This window comes from Natator depressus, chromosome 26, assembly GCF_965152275.1.
Source record: "Natator depressus isolate rNatDep1 chromosome 26, rNatDep2.hap1, whole genome shotgun sequence".
In the NCBI taxonomy this organism is placed as follows: Eukaryota; Metazoa; Chordata; order Testudines; family Cheloniidae; genus Natator; species Natator depressus.
In genome coordinates this window covers 681194-700745 of record NC_134259.1, presented here as the reverse complement: position 1 = coordinate 700745, position 19552 = coordinate 681194, and the positions used below count along the sequence as shown (strand labels likewise).

At 51.2% G+C, this 19552-nt stretch overlaps 1 protein-coding gene across 1 annotated transcript in view; it reads right to left on the bottom strand.

Annotated features, from left to right (window-relative positions):
• SFRP1 (secreted frizzled related protein 1) overlaps positions 1–11728 on the bottom strand; it is a 48018-nt gene extending 36290 nt beyond the window's left edge. The window contains exon 1 of the mRNA XM_074940037.1: positions 10942–11728. Within this exon, the coding sequence (XP_074796138.1) occupies positions 10942–11485 (544 nt within the window). The 5' untranslated portion in view covers positions 11486–11728. The remainder of the gene's footprint in view (positions 1–10941) is intronic.
• Between the last annotated feature and the right edge of the window lie 7824 nt (positions 11729–19552).

Here is a 19552-nt window from a genome sequence, read left to right as displayed (position 1 = left end):
GAATGGGGGGAAAGGGCATCCCCATAAGTGACATCCTGGAGCTCACCGGAGCCCCAGACGGGCAGCACGGCTCCGCCGGGTAAGATCCGGAACTAACAATGCAGAGGAGGGGTGAGGCTGGACTCCTGCAGCCGCAGCGGGGGCCTGCAGGTCTGACAGCCCTAATGGCTGGAGTTTATCCCCAGAACAAGCCCACCCTGGGTGGCAGCAAGGCAGCTACGCTCCTCCCACCCATGTCTCACTCTGAGCCCTGGCTTCGTCCTGGACTGCAGCGGGGCTCTTAGGGGAGGGTGGGACATGCCATCCCGGGTCATTTCCTGAGGTCTGCCCTGTGACGCGGTGACACTGTGCCCTGACCTACAGCCCTGTTTCCAGGTCCTGCAGCCAGCTCTCGGCAGACGGGCTGTGGTCACCCAGACCACAGGTGTATGCCGCTGACGGGTACATTTATCGAAAAGGGAGACGCTACTTCTGCTCTTGGTCCAGCAAACTCAAGGGCCCTTTTCCACGGGAGAGCGATTCCCAGGGAATATAAGAACACACCTCTGCCTGGTACAACGTACAGCGAGAATAATTCACCAGTAGAACAAGTCACTGAGGGTCAGGGTGGATTCTCCCTCACTGACCATTTTTAAATGAAGACTGGCTGTTGCTCTAAAAGATCTGCTACGGGAGTTATTTTGCAGCAGGTCTCTGGCCTGTGCTACCCAGGAGGTCAGACTAGATGATCACAGTGGTCCCTTCTGGATCTGGAATCTGTTACTCTGTGAGGGGATGGCTTTCCCCCGGGCTCTTGAGGGCAGAAGGATGGGCATCCCTCCTTGACGGCCTTCAGGATTATTGGACAAAGAAACAGACAGATCCCAAATGAAGTGAGGTGTAAACTCAGAGGAGAAGGATGGTCTTGTGCTTAAGGCACTGTCCTGCCACTCAGGAACGCAGAGGGTCAGTTCTCTGCCACTGGCTCCCTGGACAGCCTTGTCCAAGTCACATAGTACTTCTGTCTCCTTCTGTTAAATGGGGATGATAAACCTTCCCTTTTCTATGTAGGTTCTAAATGCTTTAAGTCAAGGACTGTCTGTTACTATTTGCATGTGCAGGTCCCTGCCCAATGGGGCCCTGATCTCAGTCAAGTTTGTTGATGCTACTGGGGAACAAATAATTAACCACAGTGTTCATATAACATCTAGAATTTAGCTCATCTCATGATCCATGTGTCCATGGATTCTGTCTCTCTTTCTCCACCACGGGTGGGAGGAGGAGTGGGCAGGATGTATGGCGCAGGCCCCTTGTGAAACAATACCATGCAATCACCACTTCTATCTTTTCAATTTACAAGTGACTTTGATAGGAGCAGGATCCAGCCCTCGCAGCTTTAGCCAGGGCCTGTTAACTCCCCAGGAAGTTATTTTTCAATAAGCAGTCAAGAAAGATTTCCATCCAGCCTCCAAACCTTAATGAACTGTATGAAATGGACAGAGGAAGCCACAGGGCCTCGCCAGGGCATTCTCCTCCAAGTGCTTGGACTGAGAGCCAGGAGGCCTTCAGCCACATGTTCCGAGAACAGCTCAGAGCTGGGAGGTTAGTCGCACAGCTGAATTACCCCTATTCACACGCACCACCCACGTATTAGCTCACACCTGGAAACAGCTGTGTGGCGAGGGCAGTGTGTCATTTGCACACCTGTTAATGGGCTGAGGCAAACATTGGGGGGAGCTGAAGAGTTAAGCCAGTTAGCCCATATGAAAACCACAATTGCCTTGTCCACGCGAGGATTTTCCCATGTGTTAACCCAGCTTTTCCCTAGTGAGGGCAGGCGTCCGTGTCACTGGAGCCCCGGAGACTCCCCGTTGTGCTGGGTGCTGCACAGACCCACAGGAAGAGTGGGGAGGGAGGGAGGCAGAGCAGGGAAGTGACTCGACCACGGTCACAGAGCAGGGCAGGGTAGAGATGAGAGCAGAGCCCAGAGCTCCTGAATCTCAGCCCAGTGCCCTGCGCCCTAGACTCCCCGATCCCCTCGCTCAGTGTCTGTCAATCAATCATTCTGTGTGACTTTTCACTGCGTTCCTCCTGTTAGCAGACTCACCACCAAAAGGCTAGTTGTAAAAGATGTTTGCAGCAGGGCTAGACTTGCTGCAGGGTTTATGGCAGCAGAATTACCTGGTGGCACGAATTACCCCAGGGGCCAAGTGCATAGCAATTGTGCAAGGTGCCCCCTACACCAAAGGCCCAGAGCCAGCAGAAAAGTCCTGAAAGTAACTGACCCTTTGGTCAATCTGCTGACTCAGCACGTCCCCTGTGCAGCCTCTCCCAAGACAGCTCACTGTACTTTAAAGCTGCCCTCCCTTGCTGGAGCCCACCTGGAAGCCGGAGGGTGCCAACACCTGTTGTTGGGTGGGGGTGAATCAAGCCAATTTCTGTTTCAATCGAGAATGAGCTTGGTAGATAAGAAAACATCTCCAGCTGGCTTCACGGAAAGTCCCAGCCAGCATCAGACCCGGACACAGGCTGCAGCCAGCAAAGCGCTAGCTGAGAGGGAATCTGGTGCCAGAGTCCTTCCCGGTTCCCACAGAATAACTGACCTGTGAACAGAGGTTTCACCTACACTGGGGCTGCCAGTGGACCTTCTACTCTCCTGTGCTGTCCACTGGCTTTCCTGGGTCTGGTCCCACTGCACTTTAATCCATTGTCGGGCCAGCCCCCACATCCCTGGGACATGCATGCAGGTAGGTGTTTGAGGTGCAGGGTGAGCTCAGAACCAGCCTCACACCGGCAGGGGCACTCTGCTTTGTATCTTGTGGGAGGTGCAATCTGTGGGGTGGAACGTACAGGCCCCCTCTCACTTCCAGCACCTGCAGAATAGCTTCTAGTCTGACTTTACCCAAAGAAAGCAGCAGTGGCTTGAACACTAGCCTAGGCCTTAGGAGACCTGGGTTCTAGTCCTACCTCTGCCAGTGACCTGGGCAAGTAATTTCCAATCTACGTGCCTCAGTTTCCCCATCTGTAAAAGGGGGTTAATGATACTGACTTCCTTTGTAAAGTGCTTTGAAGCCTACTGATGATAACCGTGAGGCATAGACAATAGCATCAGTGTCCTCAGACCATTACTAAACTTCCTGCTGGTTCGAGAGCGAATGCAGGGTGCTTTCCACTTGGTCAGGAGCTCCAGGAGTTACTTCTACAGCGTGCCCACAAAAGAGGGGAACTGTTGAGGAACATGACACCAAAGCTGAACATAGGAAAGCCCAAAGAGCAGCTGCTGCTCTCTGTGGCTTGAAGGGCCGGTGCTGTGGGGAGCCATCAGGCTCAGAAGGATTAGATTTTTATCAGTAAGTGTCAATAAACACTGATTTCACCGTACACAAACAAACTGACCACAAACATTTCCATCAATAATAATCGAAATTCACAGCTAGGCAAAGTGAAGAAAATGCTGCACGAGAACTTGTTAGCGTTTGATTTAAGGCTGTTTACATGGTCTATTTACACATGATGTTGACAATTTGTGTTTTAATAGGTTTCAGAGTAGCAGCCGTGTTAGTCTGTATTCGCAAAAAGAAAAGGAGTACTTGTGGCACTTTAGAGACTAACCAATTTATTTGAGCATAAGCTTTCGTGAGCTACAGCATCTGATGAAGTGAGCTGTAGCTCACGAAAGCTTATGCTCAAATAAATTGGTTAGTCTCTAAGGTGCCACAAGTCTTTTATTTTTGTGTTTTTCTTTTTGTGTTTTAATAGTTATAAAGAGTTAACTTTTTGAGTCTCAACATCTACTGTCATTAAATAATTGTCTGACCCCCCATAATTTCCCACAACTGTGAAAATTTAAATGATAAAAATTGAAAAAACAAATCCTTAAAAATAAACATTGACGTTATCCATCAATACTGTATAAAAAGCAGTGAATTCTGCCAAGCCTATCTGTGAGCTAATTGCTGATAATATCTGCCCCCGGGGGTTGTCACATAGTTTCACACAAGCCATGTTTTGGTTCTTCCTGGGAAAAGGCTGCCATCTAAAGGCAGAGCAGCGCCCAGCGTGCCTCATGGAAGTTAAAGTCTTTCGGCCACATCCCTTTCAACATGAAAAGCAATTACCAGCTCTGCATAAGCTTCCCCGCATGGCAGGACGCAGAACAGGGACTGTGCAATCCCCATGCTGGAAGGTGTGGCAGAGAGCAGCCAAACCAAGCTTGCTTACACACACGCACACACACACGCACACACACACTCTCTCTCTCTTTCTGCATGGCTTTGGCTGCCACATGCTTAGCCCCACCTCCACCAGCACTAAGACCAAGCGCCTCCGTGGTGTTTCCTAATGATAGCTCCGTTTTCTCCTCTCTCTCTCGCCCACCCTGAACGGCCACGTCCCCCCGTCCTGTGCACAGACAGCTCCAATTGAGGGGAGAAGGCCATCACATCCCGTACCCAGGACCCTGCTGGAGTTCACCCTGCTTGCTTGTCAGGCCCCTGATGAGGGCAGAGACAGTGGCCCGAGAGGTGCAGGCTAAGGTACGGGATGTGCTGTCCTATGGTTATCAAATGATATTGCAACCCACAGAGAAATGCACATGGGAGCCAGCTATGTACTCATCGCCTCATCACAGATACAAGAGCAGAGACCAGAGGTCCTAGTCCCACTGGCCCCCGGGCATGCGCCTGGATAGGTCACCACCCCGCCCTGTGCCACCAACTTGCCCCGGGGTTAGTAACATTTACCTGCCTGAAGGGATGGCGTGAGGATTTAATGCGACTGTTTGAACAGCACTTGGAGATCTCCAGCTGGAAGGGGGAGAGAAAGGTGATGGATATTCCTGTACTGGCAGTGATTAATTGGTGCCAGGGCTTGGCAGGGCGGAGCCCTGGCACCTCTGGGCCTGGAGGTTCACAGCCCAGCACCTCTCAGCTTGGCAGTTCAGAGCCTGGCACATCTGGGCTTGCCACATCAGTTATGAATGTAAAAAAATTGCTTGAGACCCAGCCCCTCTTTCATTACAAATTAAGCACTGTGTACTGGCAGTACATATTCAGAAGCTGGCACTTGGCTGGCTCCCAGGAATGGGTTGCGTGGACACTGTGGGGCAGGGCAACCCCAAAATGCCTGAGGGACTCGGGTGAAACAAGTGACTTGTTATCTGGGCCAAGCAGGATTCCCAGGCGTTGTGTCTCTTAACCCCATGATGCCATGGGGGAGGGAGCATGCCCTTCAAGGACAAAGGGGACTCTTCAGACTCCGAGACTCCTCGCTGGGCACTTGTGAGAGCTGTCTGACTTTGAACAGTCACTCGCCCCCAGGCTGCTCAGAATGTATTCAGTAACAGGACCGAGTCTTTCCCTGCAGCCCATAGCCCAGCTTCACTGCCCCTGCACAGAGCCCAGGAGGAACCCAGAACAAACTGGGGAGCAAGGCAACACCGGGCTCTGGCGTGGACCAACATCCAGCAGCACCAAGGCCCTGTCTGCACTCCGAAGTTACGTCGACCTAACTTACATCGGCATACGGCCCCCGCAGTTATTAAATCTCGTGTGTGCACACTTGCTCCTGGTGTCGGCAGTGCGGGTACTCACCATGTAGCGATGGTACTGTCAGCGTGGGGCATTGTGGGATTGCCCCTGACAGTCAGTAACAGTCGCCGGATGCAACGCGGTGTCTACACTGACACTGCGTCGACCTAACTGCATCGACCGTGACTCTCCGCCGCTTGGGGAGGTGGAGTTACCAAATTTGCTAGAGAGGCACTTACGTCATCTGGAGCCAACTTTAAGTGAAGACACTTCCACAGCTAGGTTGATGCAAGGCAGCTTACGTCAACCTAACCCTGTAGTGCAGACCTGGCCTAAAATAACACTCTGGGGCTGCAAGGAAATTGATGCTGGCCTGGGGTCCCGGGCTACACAGTGAGCTCAGATCACCGGAGGCCTGGACAAAGCCTGGCTTGGGCATCTCCTAGCTGGTATGAGTTGTGACTGGGCCAACACGCTGTTTTCTGCATTTGACAGCATTTCTGAACACAACCTCAGTCTGTTCCCAGCCTGGTTTTCCCCTGCTGCCCGTTTCCTACCGCTCAGCTTTCAAGCAGCCTTACTCCAGGGGCAGGAAGAGGAATGTGTAATGCTATATTAATCTGTGACTCCCCTGATGCATCCTGTAGGCCTGCAGGCTTTACCGCCTCCTACTTAAGGAGAAAGGAATTCAGCAGGTCAGCTCTTTGAGAGGCAGAACCAAATTCCAGTGCTAAGGTGTTAATGGGGAAAAATACTGAAAGGGTTCGTTCGTTTTTATTAATATGGGAGGGGGGAGCAGTGCTGGGCTCTGACCTTATTTAAGTCAACAGGAAACAAGTCCCAGCACCTGAAATCTAAGGGGGGCTCCAGTTTAGTTTGGATTTTTCTTTTTATTAAAAAAAAAAAAAAAAAAAATCTACCCCCAGGAGCAGAGGAGCCCAACAGCCCCAGCGGTTCAGCAGCAGAAAAGCCCAGGCTGAGCTGCTATACTGCAACAGACTCACCCCCCAGCGGTCCATTATCAGCCCACAGCTGGGAGGCTGGGGGCTTTCAGAGTGTGCTCTGCAACTCGCTCTGCAGTGGTTCTTTGCAGGAGTGTGAGGTGCTGGGAACTTGCAGAGGCTCAGCACCCTGCAGGATCAGGCCCCTGCATTTATTGATTTCAGGCCAAGGTCCAACTCTTTGCTAGGAGGTTGGGTACGAGACATTGGCTGGGGAGGGGTCCCAGAGTTGCTGTAGGTTGGGATTAACCTGCAAGTTCACTCTGCCTGTTAGCTGTTTGTTTCTAACAGAAGGGGGCAAACAATTCTTAGTAAATAATGCATCTGGGAAACTGATCCCACTTCTCTGTTTGTCAGTTACCCACAAAGAGACTGTGGGCCAGCCCCCACTACTGTAAAATCACTCCACTAACATCAGTGCAGCTATATTAAGTGATACCAGCTGAGGATCAAGCCCTCTGATTGTTGCAAAATGTTCTCTATTTGAAACTATGTGCCTGATGCAGAAATACCCTGCCGATGGAATAGGCACAAAGCAGTCACTATTTGTTATACCGGGTGGATGACTGGTCAGCTACGTCACATCGTAGTTTTTTCTCCAAATGGACACAACTAAAACCTTACCAGCAGGAGCCAGGAAAGTGAAAGGGATTTCAAGATGGCTGCAGGAACTTTCCCAGCACATGCCTTCATGTGAACACACTTTTACATGAGCGTTCAAAGACTCCTGCTTTCTGGGAATGTTTTTGCAAACAAACAAAAGCAATTGTATGATCATTCATGGCAAACAAGAGTGTGAATGCCATTTAACAGAGGTGTGGGTGTAGCTGAGGACTTCGGTACTTTCTTTCCACAACTTGCCCAACCCTAGTTACTAATTTGTGCTTTTAAGTGAACAGCCAATGGATCCAGAAGCTTTTGTGATGGGCATGTTTCTCAAGTGCTGATAGGACAGGGCCACGTCTACACTACGGGCACTACAGAGACACTGCTACGGTGCTACGGGTTCCTATGCTGATGGAGGGGTCTTTCCATCGCTGTAGGTAATCCACCTCTTCAAGAAGCAGTAGCTAGGTCAACAGAAGAATTCTTCCATCAACCTACCCACTTCTAGGTCGACCTAACCAGAGCACTCAGGGGTGTGAATGTTTTTCACTCCCCTGAGCACTGTAGCTATGTTGAGGTAACTTTTAAGTGCGGGCCAAGCCTCGGTCCTTTCTGCAACCCACAGAAGAGGATTCACAAATGCTTGGAACCAGAGTTGACATCATTTATTGTAACGAAGTCACTTTACTGATTACAGTGATTAGCATAATGATATTTATATTGTGTCGGCGAGCATGTTAGAAATGGTTAGAGAGGGACAGTTCTCATCAGCACTGCCCAGGGGAGGGCGCTGAGTTTTAAATCCTGTGTTTATCCGAAACTATTTTTGGACATTTCTAAAGCTATGTCTACACCTAGCACTTTTGTCGGAAAAGCATTTGTCGGTGAAAAAAAGCACACCCCTCTGACCGACATAAGTTACACCGACAGAAGCAGCAGCACAGAGAAGCTCTCCTGCCAATGTAGCTACCGCCGCTCATTGGGGATGGTTTAATTATGCCTACCGGAGAGCTCTCTCCTGCCAGCACAGAGCAGGTACACGGGAGACCTTAGAATGGCGCAGCTGCAGCGGTACAGCTGAGAGGCTGTAAGGTCTCCCGTGTAGACATGGCCTAACCTATATGGAAAAGCTGAGCAGAATCGGTTTGTTTGGAAAGAACTTCTTTCCTAGCCCTTGAAAACAGCACTGATTTTAAAAGAAGAAGTTGGGAAGTGCTGAGTCTGGGCTGACCCAAAGCAGTGGCAATCTGTAATGATGGGGGTTACCGCGGAAAGCATATGGGGACAGCACTACACTGGGAATTCCAAGAGGCACAGAACAAGTCCTCCTACGTTCTCAGAAGACGAGAGCACAGCTCTGCTGAGTTGCCGTAGCCTTTCAAGACAGTGATTTCACAGCCTTCCTTCAAAGTAAAGGACTTTTCCAAGAGATAAAGTTGGGACAAAACCCCGCAAAAGCCAGAAAATTGCAGACTGTGCTCCACAAATCCCTGCTGTTCCCCCATGTCCTGCCCCTTGCACTCACCCGTCAGGTGGGACTCTCAGTGTACCTGGGAACTCACTTCGGCTGCCCAGCTTGCCTCGACTATGGGTGGAGTGGTGGGTTCCCTATGGGGACGTGATAGCAGACTAAGAGCCTCTTCCCCCCCTCCCCCCAACCATTTACTGGCCATGGCTGGACCTTGCAGTGCATGTCATGCCCCCCACATGCTGATGTCCAGACAGATTGCGCTGGTGCAGCTGCACCAGGGCCCCCCTGAGAGATGGTGTCTCCCCCCCACACTCCTTGTCACACATTGTCACCGGGTCAGGTTTGTAACCCAAACATGGCGTCACTCTGCCCTTTTCCACCTAGTGTTAAACTGAGGGCTAAGATGCTCTAATTCACAGCAGCAGGGACGATCCAGCTCCCTGTTCTCCAAGGAGCCACCCTCCCTCCTGCCAAGGAAGGCTCAGGAGATCGGAAACTCTGTGGAAGCCCCTGCTGCATTGGGACAGGGATGGCGAAACAGGTCAGTCCCATCCCTGCTGAACGAAAGCACCAGAACTCTTACTCTTTTCCCTAGCCGAGCAGCCCCCGTGTTGGCAGGGGCTGGGATCCTAGCTGTGAATGGACAGGGAGAAAGCACCCCCCTGCTCCCCACTCTTTTCAGCACTAAGAGTTAACGGAGCTGTGCCTCTCTCTCTGCAAGTGCTCCGTGCTCTCATTTTTACAGACACTCTGAGGATGTTACTCCTTGATTCCAGACTGCGTTCATTTCCTGCCCTAGAGAGTGGAAATTAAATGATAATTGGAGGATTCTGGGCAGTACAGTTTCTGGTGTGGAAAGTAGCATAATATTATATAACCCGCAGTGAGAGGAGAAACCCAGGCTGGCTGGGCAAGGGCTCTCCCTCAGCACTGAGCAGAACATAAAGTGCTTTGTTTGCCAAAGGTAACTGCACTTGAGCAGCTATAGCGAATGGCAAATTTATCTTCAGATGAACCCTGGACACACAGGGAATAAATCACTGGAATTATTCCCCTGGCTGCCACGAACTCCCTCCAAAAGCAGCTCAGGAAAACCAAGTGATCCTGTCCCTTCCAAGTGAAGCTAGAGGCACCAGAAGAAGAGAGCTGCAACCCATTTTTTAAATACATTGTCTTCATTTTTTAATATTTTCTTTCCAACTGACCTTTGAAATACTTTTAGGATCCAGAACTGGAGAGCTAAACACCTGGTCCTCTATTTGTTTTAAAAGTTTTAAGCAACAAACCAAAGATTAGTTTCAGAGTAACAGCCGTGTTAGTCTGTATTAGCAAAAAGAAAAGGAGTACTTGTGGCACCTTAGAGACTAACCAATTTATTTGAGCATAAGCTCAAATGAAGTGAGCTGTAGCTCACGAAAGCTTATGCTCAAATAAATTAGTTAGTCTCTAAGGTGCCACAAGTACTGCAAAGATTAGTGTAACTCAATCCACGCAAGTCCATGGAATATCAAATAGACTTGCTGTCCAATAGAATCAAACAAGCAGTTTGCCTCTGCTTTGTCCAAACAACCTGGAAGTCTGTTTAACTTACAATAAAATTCTTGATCAGAAATGTTACCCCGTACAAAACTCCAGCCCCAGGTCCAGGTTTACAGCCCTTACCTGAAATGAACAGGATTTGTTTTTCTAAATACGTGTAACCTGCTGCACTGAGGCTGCTTTGTGGCATGACTGAAGCAAGCCCATCCAGCCTCAAACTTCAGCGCTGCTAGGAAAACAGGGTGTTCCTGACAGGTTTATTTTCACTGCTTCCCCAGGTTTAGATGTGTGGCCTGGGCTATTACTCTAAAATGGTTCCACGAGACTTAGGAATGCGAAGAAAGGTCCATTAGAACAGAGGCAGCAGCCGTCCCTTTCACGTCACTGTCAATAGTGGTAGACGAGTCCCAGATATCAATACTAGGCTCCGGTCTAAGAGAATCAGAACCACCAGGAAGGAGCCCAGCCCGGAGGAGAACATTTACATGCTTAGAGGCTGATCCTGCTAGTGTCTAAGACACTGAACTTTGGCAGAACGCTTGCTGCAGAGAGGGGACACTCAGAGAGAAGAGTTGCTCGCAAAGTGGTAGCTGGGACAAGTTCTAAAGGGAGAACTTGCTTCCCTTCTCTTCCCCCCTCTGTGGCTGGAGGAGGGGCGGCTACCCTGGAGCAGAGTTCAGGTGATTCGTGCTACCACTTCTGGAGGGAGTTCTTCTTTGTACTGGAGCTGCATCTCCCTCAGGCCAGCCTCTGCTCTGCTAGGAAAGGGGGGAACCCAGGGGTTAGTAGGGACAGGGCCAGCACCAGTGAGTCTTACCTTGGGGCTTGGAAGCCTCTGTGGCGTTGGGAGTGGTCATCGCAATGCAGACGTCGTCCTGGGGGAACTGGTCGCACTTGAGCATTTCTGGCCAGTAGAAGCCAAAGAACTGCATGACGGGCTCGCAGGAGTCACGCACGGCCTCGCAGAGCCAGCGGCAGGGGTAGATGGGCCGGTCCAGGCACACGGGGGCAAACAGGGAGCAGAGGAAGACCTGGGTGCCAATGTGGCAGTTCTTGTTGAGCAAGGGCACCCAGCTGCTGGCCTGCTGCTTCACCTCGGCCATGGTCTCGTGGTCCAGCAGGTTGGGCAGGACCATTTTGTCATAGCCCACGCTGTGACAGAGGCGCAGGTCCGCTGGGATGGCCACGCACTGCGGGGGTTTGGTGTAAAATCGCCCACTTTGGTAAGAGCCTATGTCGGACTGGAAACTCACATAGTCATATTCATTTGCATCACTGCAAGCAAAGAGTCCGGCCGCCAAGGCCAGCAGAGCCCCGGCTCCGCTCCAGCTGGGGCCTCCTGAACTGTGGACTCTGCCCATTCTTTAAGCTGAATGAAATCAAGTTCCAGGAGCTTTCTGCTTCCTTTCCCCTCCTGGGTTGGAGGTCTGCAGAGAAATCCTCCCGCCCGGTGCAAGGCAGAGGTCTGCCCTCCTTCCCTTGCCTCTGAGTGCCTGAGCAAAGGAAGCAGCCTCCCTCGCCTGGTGGCTGTGCCTGGAGCACCTACTCTGGAGGCAGCCAGACTGAGAATGGCCAGAGCTCTTGTTGGAGAGAGTTTCTGAGCCTCACACACCAGCCAATCAGCACTGAGCTGCTCCTAGTGCACTCATTTACAAGTGTCAGTCACAGACTCAATTAGCCAATCACCTCCCTAGCACAGGCTCATTTGGGTATAAGCTAGATACAGGTCAACTCCCCTTAAAACAAAACCCAAAGCTGCACAACAGAGTGAACTGCATCTTCCCTGCAGGAAGCAGCAAACTTCTCGGATGCCAGCTAATGGAGAGAGCTCATGTTTTACCTTCAGAGTCACGCACGCTGACTCACAAATCAACCAAGTCTTAGTTCCCTACAGCTCCAGGCAAGCGAGCGACATGTCTGGGAGGTTTTCTGAGTGCCGTGAAACCTGCAGAGCACAAGCCCAGGAACTTTTTGCTCCTTACAGAGTCTGCTGTGCTGCCCAGTGGAGGAGTTCTCTTGTCAGAGCTTCCTGAAAGGGTGAAGATATGGCAGTTCTGCAGTTAGCATTGTCCAGCAGCCCAGAGAACAGTCCACTTGTTCTTGCAGTTTGAAACCAGCACTGGCTTCCCTGCTGTCCTCCCCCAAATAATTACTGCTGGATGGGACGCAGGGTGTTAGAGAGGCAAACATTAAAAACACACATTAGCTCATCGGAGCTGCTTGTATCTGCAAATCTGACAAGCCCGTCGCTCAAACATACATTTGAGTCCAATTTGTTACCTAAGTCAGCAATTCTTTGGGGCTGTTCAGCTTCAGAGCACCTAGCCAGGATCAGTAAATGGTCCCACACCTTGCAGCGCAGGGCAGCTTTATTCCCCCGTTCCTGAGGGCTGATAAGTCTCCCCTCAGGAGAGAAATCATTCGGAGGAAGCTGATTGCTAGAAGGTTCCAAAAGGCTTCAGTCATGGAGGGGAAAGGAGAGGTGGCTCCATGAGAGGCTCTACACCTGGTCCAGCTGGGTTCACAAGCCCCTGGGCTTGGGCTTTGTGGAATAAACAATTCCAAGCAGTTTTCTGTTTTGCAGCAATTCCCTTTGTCCCCCGACAATGGCTGCACGCGCTGTTTCCTTGGTTTTGTGCAGGAGGGGTTAATTCAGAAGTAGTTTTATATTTGCCAGCCACCTCCAGAGAAATACGGGGTCAGAATCGGAAAGGCCAGTGTCACGGGGTCACCGGGCGATGCTCTGGAGCTGCTCCCTTCGAAGCCAGGCAGGACTCTCGGGGAGCCTCCTCTCTGGGAGCAGACTGTCTCCAGAGCAAGAAGGGCAAGAAGCTCACACAGCGTCGACCTTCCTGGATCTGACCTCGGAGCATTCAGCCTCCCCTGCCCCTCCGTGCGCTTCCCGCAGCGCGTCCGCACAGGCCGGGCTCCTGGGGAAGCCAGAGGGCCCTGCACCCCAATTCCACAGTCAGACGTGACTCTCAGCCAGCTAGTAACACAGAAGGTTTATTAGACAACAGGAACATGGTCTAGAACAGAGCTTGTAGGTACAGAGAACCGGACCCCTCAGTCAGATCCATCTTGGGGGGCAGGGAGGCCAGAGCCCCCTCTGGGCCTCCCTCCATTTCCCCAGCCAGCTCCAAACTGAAACTCTCCCGCCCCTCCTCTGGCCTTTGTCTCTTTCCTGGGCCAGGAGGCCACCTGATCTCTTTGTTCTCCAACACCTTCAGTTGGCACCTCTCCAGGCTATCAGTTGCCAGGAGACAGGGTGTCGGCCATTCTCTGTGCAGACACCATCACACTGGCCCTCTAGGGCTCTACAACAATCACACACCCTTATCCCACCACCTAGATACTTAAGAAATGCCTAGGGGAAACTGAGGCACCCACACAGTAGTCAGAGAAAACATTAAGAACATTCATCACAGCCAGTCAGATGTGTTAATTTGTGTGACTCTTTCTATTACTCTGCCAAGCTGTGCTGCAGTGAGACAGAATCACTGGGGGGCAGGTTTTTTAAAATCAATGAGAGTTAGGCATCTATGCACATGAGGCATCTAGTCTGCATCTTGAGGCACCTAGATACCTTTAAAAATCTGGCCCTGACTGTACAAGGCCATGTGCCCTATGCCATCAGGGAATCTAGGGTCTATTTGAAACTCTCAGCTTTTCTGCAAACAGCATTTCCAAAGCTGCAAAATGTTTCTGGGAACCTGGTCTGGACTCTGCAAACCTTACTTCCCGATGGATGGAGTCCAAGGAAAACTATGGTATTGGCAGAAAAAGCCAGGTTGTTTCTTAAAGAGGTATTACCCATAATGAAATTCAGCTGGGGCTTCGTGTGGGCAACTATGTGACAGCAGTGACTTTGCGGCTTCTCTGAACCTCAGCAGCACTCTTTCCCCTTTCCTCACAAAAAGGGACACAGTGGGGAAAAGTAATGTTGGTAGCCAGCAGCTTAACTCTTCTGCTGTCACAAATGGTCCCGTCCCAGCAGCCTCAGGGGCTGTCCTTTGGAGTGTTCATTCTTAGCCCCGGTCTACACTACGAGTTTAGGTCAAATTTAGCAGCGTTAGATCCATTTAATCCTGCACCCGTCCACACGACGAAGCCATTTTTGTCGATTTAAAGGGCTCTTAAAATAGATTTCTGTACTCCTCCCGACGAGGGGATTAGCACTGAAATCGACATCGCTGGGTTGAATTTGGGGTAGTGTGGACGCAATTTGATGGTATTGGCGTCCAGGAGCTATCCCAGAGTGCTCCATTGTGACCCTCTGGACAGCATTTTCAACTCAAATGCACTAGCCAGGTACACAGGAAAAGCCCCGGGAACTTTTGAATTTCATTTCCTGTTTGGCCAGCATGGCGAGCTCATCAGCACAGGTGACCATGCAGTCCCAGAATCGCAAGAGCTCGAGCATGGACCGAACGGGAGGTACTGGCTCTGATCGCTGGATGGGGAAATGAATCTGTGCTATCAGAACTCTGTTCCAAAAGATGAAATGCCAAAATATTTGCAAAAATCTCCAAGAGCATGATGGACAGAGGCTACAACAGGGACCCACAGCAGTGCCGCTTGAAAATTAAGGCGCTCAGGCAAGCCTACCAAAAAACCAAAGAGGCAAACAGCCACTCCAGGTCAGAGCCCCAAACATGCTGCTTCTATGATGAGCTGCATGCAATTCTGGGAGGGAGGGGGGCCCTACCACTACCCCACCCCTGTCCGTGGACACCTGCAAGGGGGGAGTCTCATGCAATAGGGATGAGGATTTTGCGGACGAGGAAGATGAGGAGGAGGAGGAGGAGGAGGATAGCGCACAGCAGGCAAGAGGAGAAACTGCTCTCCCCGACAGCCAGGAACTGTTTATCACCCTGGAGCCAATACCCTCCCAACACTCCCAAGGTGGGCTCCCGGACCATGAAGCCAGGGAAGGCACCTCTGGTGAGTGTACCTTTGTAAATATAATACATGGTTGAAAAGCAAGCGTGTTTAATGATTAATTTGCCCTGAAGACTTGGAATGCATTTGCGGCCAGTACAGCTACTGGAAAAGTCTGTTAATGTGTCTGGGGATGGAGCGAAAATCCTCCAGGGACATCTCCATGAAGCTCTCCTGGAGGTACTCCCAAAGCCTTTGCAAAAGGTTTCTGGGGAGGGCGGCCTTATTCTGTCCTCCATGGTAGGACACTTTACCATGCCAGGCCAGTAGCACGTAGTCTGGAATCATCACATAACAAAGCATGGCAGCGTATGGTTCCGGTGTTTGCTGGCATTCAAGCAACATCCATTCTTTAGCTCTCTGTGTTATACTCAGGAGAGTGATCATCCCAGAGAATTGGGCCGGGGGGGTTAGTTGGGTTTGTGCTGCACGTTAACCCGAAAACCGCAGCCCCTCCTTATAAATGACCAACCCAACGGGTGCTTGGTATGGGAAAGGAGGGCGCTGCTGTTTGAAACCATTCCCGTATGTTATGAAGGTTGAAGAAGCTGAAAGGCTGTGGCTTACCATGGCTGCCTGCAAGTCGAATTCTGTTCCTGGCCCTGCGTGTGTGATCTCTCACACCAAACCAGCAGGCCCTCAATATAAGAGGCAAAATGTGACCTTGTTCTGAAAGCATATGTGCTATGTAATGCTAACAGCTCAGTTCACTGTGAAAGAGTCTACTCCTTGTTCTCTAAAATGTGTCTCTTTAAATACTACTCTCCCTTTTTTTCCTCCCGCAGCTGCAAATGTTTCAACGCTCCCCCTATCATCTCTGTCCCAGAGGCTAGCGCAGATAAAAAGGTGAAAAAAACGCACTCACGATGAAATTTTCTCTGAGCTCATGCAGTCCTCCCGCACTGAAAGAGCTCAGCAGAATGTGTGGAGGCCAACAATGTCAGAGTCCAGGAAAGCAGAAAATGAATGCAAGGACAGGAGGGATAAGCGAGATGAGAGGAGGCAGGAGCAAGATGAGAGGAGGCAGGATGCAATGCTGAGGCTACTGAGGGATCAAACTGATATGCTCCGGCGTCTGGTGGAGCTGCAGAAAAGGCAGCAGGAGCACAGACTGCAGCCCCTGTATAACCGCCCGCCCTCCTCCCCAAGTTCCATAGCCTCCTCGCCCGGACGCCCAAGAACGTGGGCGGGGGGGGTGCTCCGGACACCCAATCACTCCACCCCAGAGGACTGCCCAAGCAACAGAAGGCTGGCATTCAATAAGTTTTGAAGTGCAGTGTGGCCTTGTCCTTCCCTCCTCCCCTCATCCACCACACGACCCAGTCCTTCCCTCCTCCCCGACCCCTCCCAGACCACCTTGGCAGTTATCCCCCTATTTGTGTGATGAATTAATAAAAAATGCATGATTTTGAAACAACAATGACTTTATTGCCTCTGCAAGTGGTGATCGAAGGCAGGAGGGCGCTTGACTTACAGGGAAGTAGAGTGAACCAAGGGGGCGGATTTTCATCAAGGAGAAATAAACAGAACTGTCATACCGTAGCCTGGCCAGTCATGAAACTGGTTTTCAAAGCTTCTCTGATGCGCAGCGTGCCCTGTTATGCTCTTCTAATCCCCCTGGTGTCTGGCTGCGCGTAATCAGTGGCCAGGTGATTTGCATCAACCTCCCACCCCGCCATAAACGTCTGCCCCTTACTCTCACAGATATTGTGGAGCACACAGCAAGCAGCAATAACAATAGGAATATTGGTTTCGCTGAGGTCTAACTGAGTCAGTAAACTGCGCCAGCGCACTTTTAATCATCCAAATGCACATTCTACCACCATTCTGCACTTGCTCAGCCAATAGTTGAACAGCTCCTTACCACTGTCCAGGGTGCCTGTGTATGGTTTCATAAGCCATGGCATTAAGGGGTAGGCTGGGTCCCCAAGGATAACTATAGGCATTTCAACATCCCCATCAGTTATTTTCTGGTCCGGGAAGTAAGTCCCTTCCTGCAGCTGTTCAAACAGACCAGAGTTCCTGAAGATGCAAGTGTCATGTACCTTTCCCAGCCATCCCACGTTGATGTCGGGGAAACGTCCCTTGTGATCCACCAGTGCTTGCAGCACCACTGAAAAGTACCCCTTGAGGTTTATGTACTAGCTGCCAAGGTGGTCCAGCCCCAAGATAGGGATATCGTCTATTGCCGCACCACAGTTAGGGAATCCCATTGCAGCAAAACCATCCACTATGACCTGCATATTTCCCAGAGTCACTACCCTTGATAGCAGCAGCTCAGTGATTGCATTGGCTACTTGGATCACAGCAGCCCCCACAGTAGATTTGCCCATTCCAAATTGATTCCCGACTGACCGGTAGCTGTCTGGCGTTGCAAGCTTCCAGAGGGCTATTGCCACTCACTTCTGAACTGTGAGGGCTGCTCTCATCTTGGTATTCTTGCACTTCAGGGCAGAGGAAAGCAAGTCACAAAGTTCCATGAAAGTGCCCTTACGCATGCGAAAGTTTCACAACCACTGGGAATCATCCCAGACCTGCAACACTATGCGGTCCCACCAGTCTGTGCTTGTTTCCCGGGCCCAGAATCAGTGTTCCACAGCATGAGCCTGCCCCATTGCTATCAAGATGTCCAAATTGCCGGGGCCCATGCTTTGAGAGAAGTCTGTGTCCATGTCCTCATCACTCTCGTCACCGCGCTGCCGTTGCCTCCCCGCCTGCTTTTGCAGGTTCTGGTTCTGCACATAGTGCAGGATAATGTGCATGGTGTTTAGAACGGTCACAACTGCCGTGGTGATCTGAGCGGGCTCCATGCTTGCCGTGGCATGGTGTCTGCAGGAGAGCAGAGTTGCAGCAGAAGTGGTAGCTGATGACGGATGCCACAAGAATAGATATTTATAGAGAACGACGAGAGGACCTGCGAGGTGGATTCATGAGAGGAGGAGAGCAGAGTTGCAGCGGAAGCGGTGGAGGACGACGGTTAGCACCACGCACATTTCCCGAGGAAGAACACACGTACCCGGGAGCCCATGACAGACAACATGGGGAAATTCACTATTGAGACAATAGCGGCAGAGCAGAGTTGCAGCAGAAGCAGTGTATGACGATGGTTATCAGTTCTACTGCACCGTCTGCTGCCAGCAGCATCCAGGACACAACAGCGGCCGTGTCGGTGAGCTGAGCTGAGCGGGCTGCACACTCGCTGTGGTATGGTGTCGGCGTGGAAAAAAGGCGCGAAACGATTGTCTGCCATTGCTTTCATGGAGGGGGGGCGACTGAAGACATGTACCCAAAACCACCCATGACAATGTTTTTGCCCCATCAGGAATTGGGAGCTTAACCCAGAATTCCAACGGGCAGCAGAGACTGCGGGAACTGTGGGATAGCTACCCACAGTGCACTGCTCCGTAAGTCGATGCTAGCCACGGTAGTGAGGACGCACTCCGCCGACTTAATGCACTTAGTGTGGACAGACGCAATTGACTGTATAAAATCGATTTCTAAAAATCGACTTCTATAATATCGACCTAATTTCATAATGTAGACATACCCTTAGGACTGTCAGAATACCTGCCCCGTTCAGAGTTTCTTGCACCTTCCCTACCAGTACCTGGTACTGGCCATTCCTGGAGAGTAAGCTGGACAGATCCCTGGGCTGGGGCACTGGGGCAGTCTGGAGGCCCCAGGTCACATGAAAAGGCAGCTCAGCTCAGTTTGCTCCCGTTGTGTTTCTTTTTCTGGAGTTGGCCAAGCCTTCCACTCCAAATCCAGCTGTGACTGTTGTTTAAAAGTCAGATGTCTGAGAGGAGTTACCCCGAAGTGAAATGGAAAAGCCTTGGAAAGCCCCTGTACACTGTTCCCTCTAAGCTGTGCGCATGTGCGCGCGCACACAGATCCTAAACCCCGCATACACGGCAAAACACCACGCGCACAAAAATTTGCACAGAAGAAATTTTTTGCGCACACAGCCTCTCAAAAATTAGAGGGAGCATTGTCCTTGTACTGTCTGGATTCCTATCCCCACTGTGGGGACATCGACAGGAAATGCAGCTCCTGCAGCTGTGTAAGATGGTGGTGTTGAGGAGGGAGAGGAAAGAAGTTTTAAGAACTAGCTGCCACCCCAACAGCACCCTTGGTCCAAGGCACCAGTGCCCACAGGATCCTTCCTGGATACCCACGTAGCTATGGCTGCAACCAGCTTCCTCCAGCCCCCAGAGCTGTTCCGACACAATACAAGGCACAGGGATCCACGCTTCCATGACCTCATCGGACCTAGCAACAGAAACAGTGACAACCAAAGCTTCCGTTCGCCCAGAATGGGGCAGCACAGGCTGCTGAGAGCACAGCACCCTGGTATGCTGCTCCCAGGGCCAGACCCAAGGCTTCATTCCTAGCCTTGAAAGGTCTCTTCTGGAGACCATCTCTTTCTGTCCCCCTGTGACTGTATCTTCCCACCACGGTTACATTAATCAGGAGACACGGACCCATTA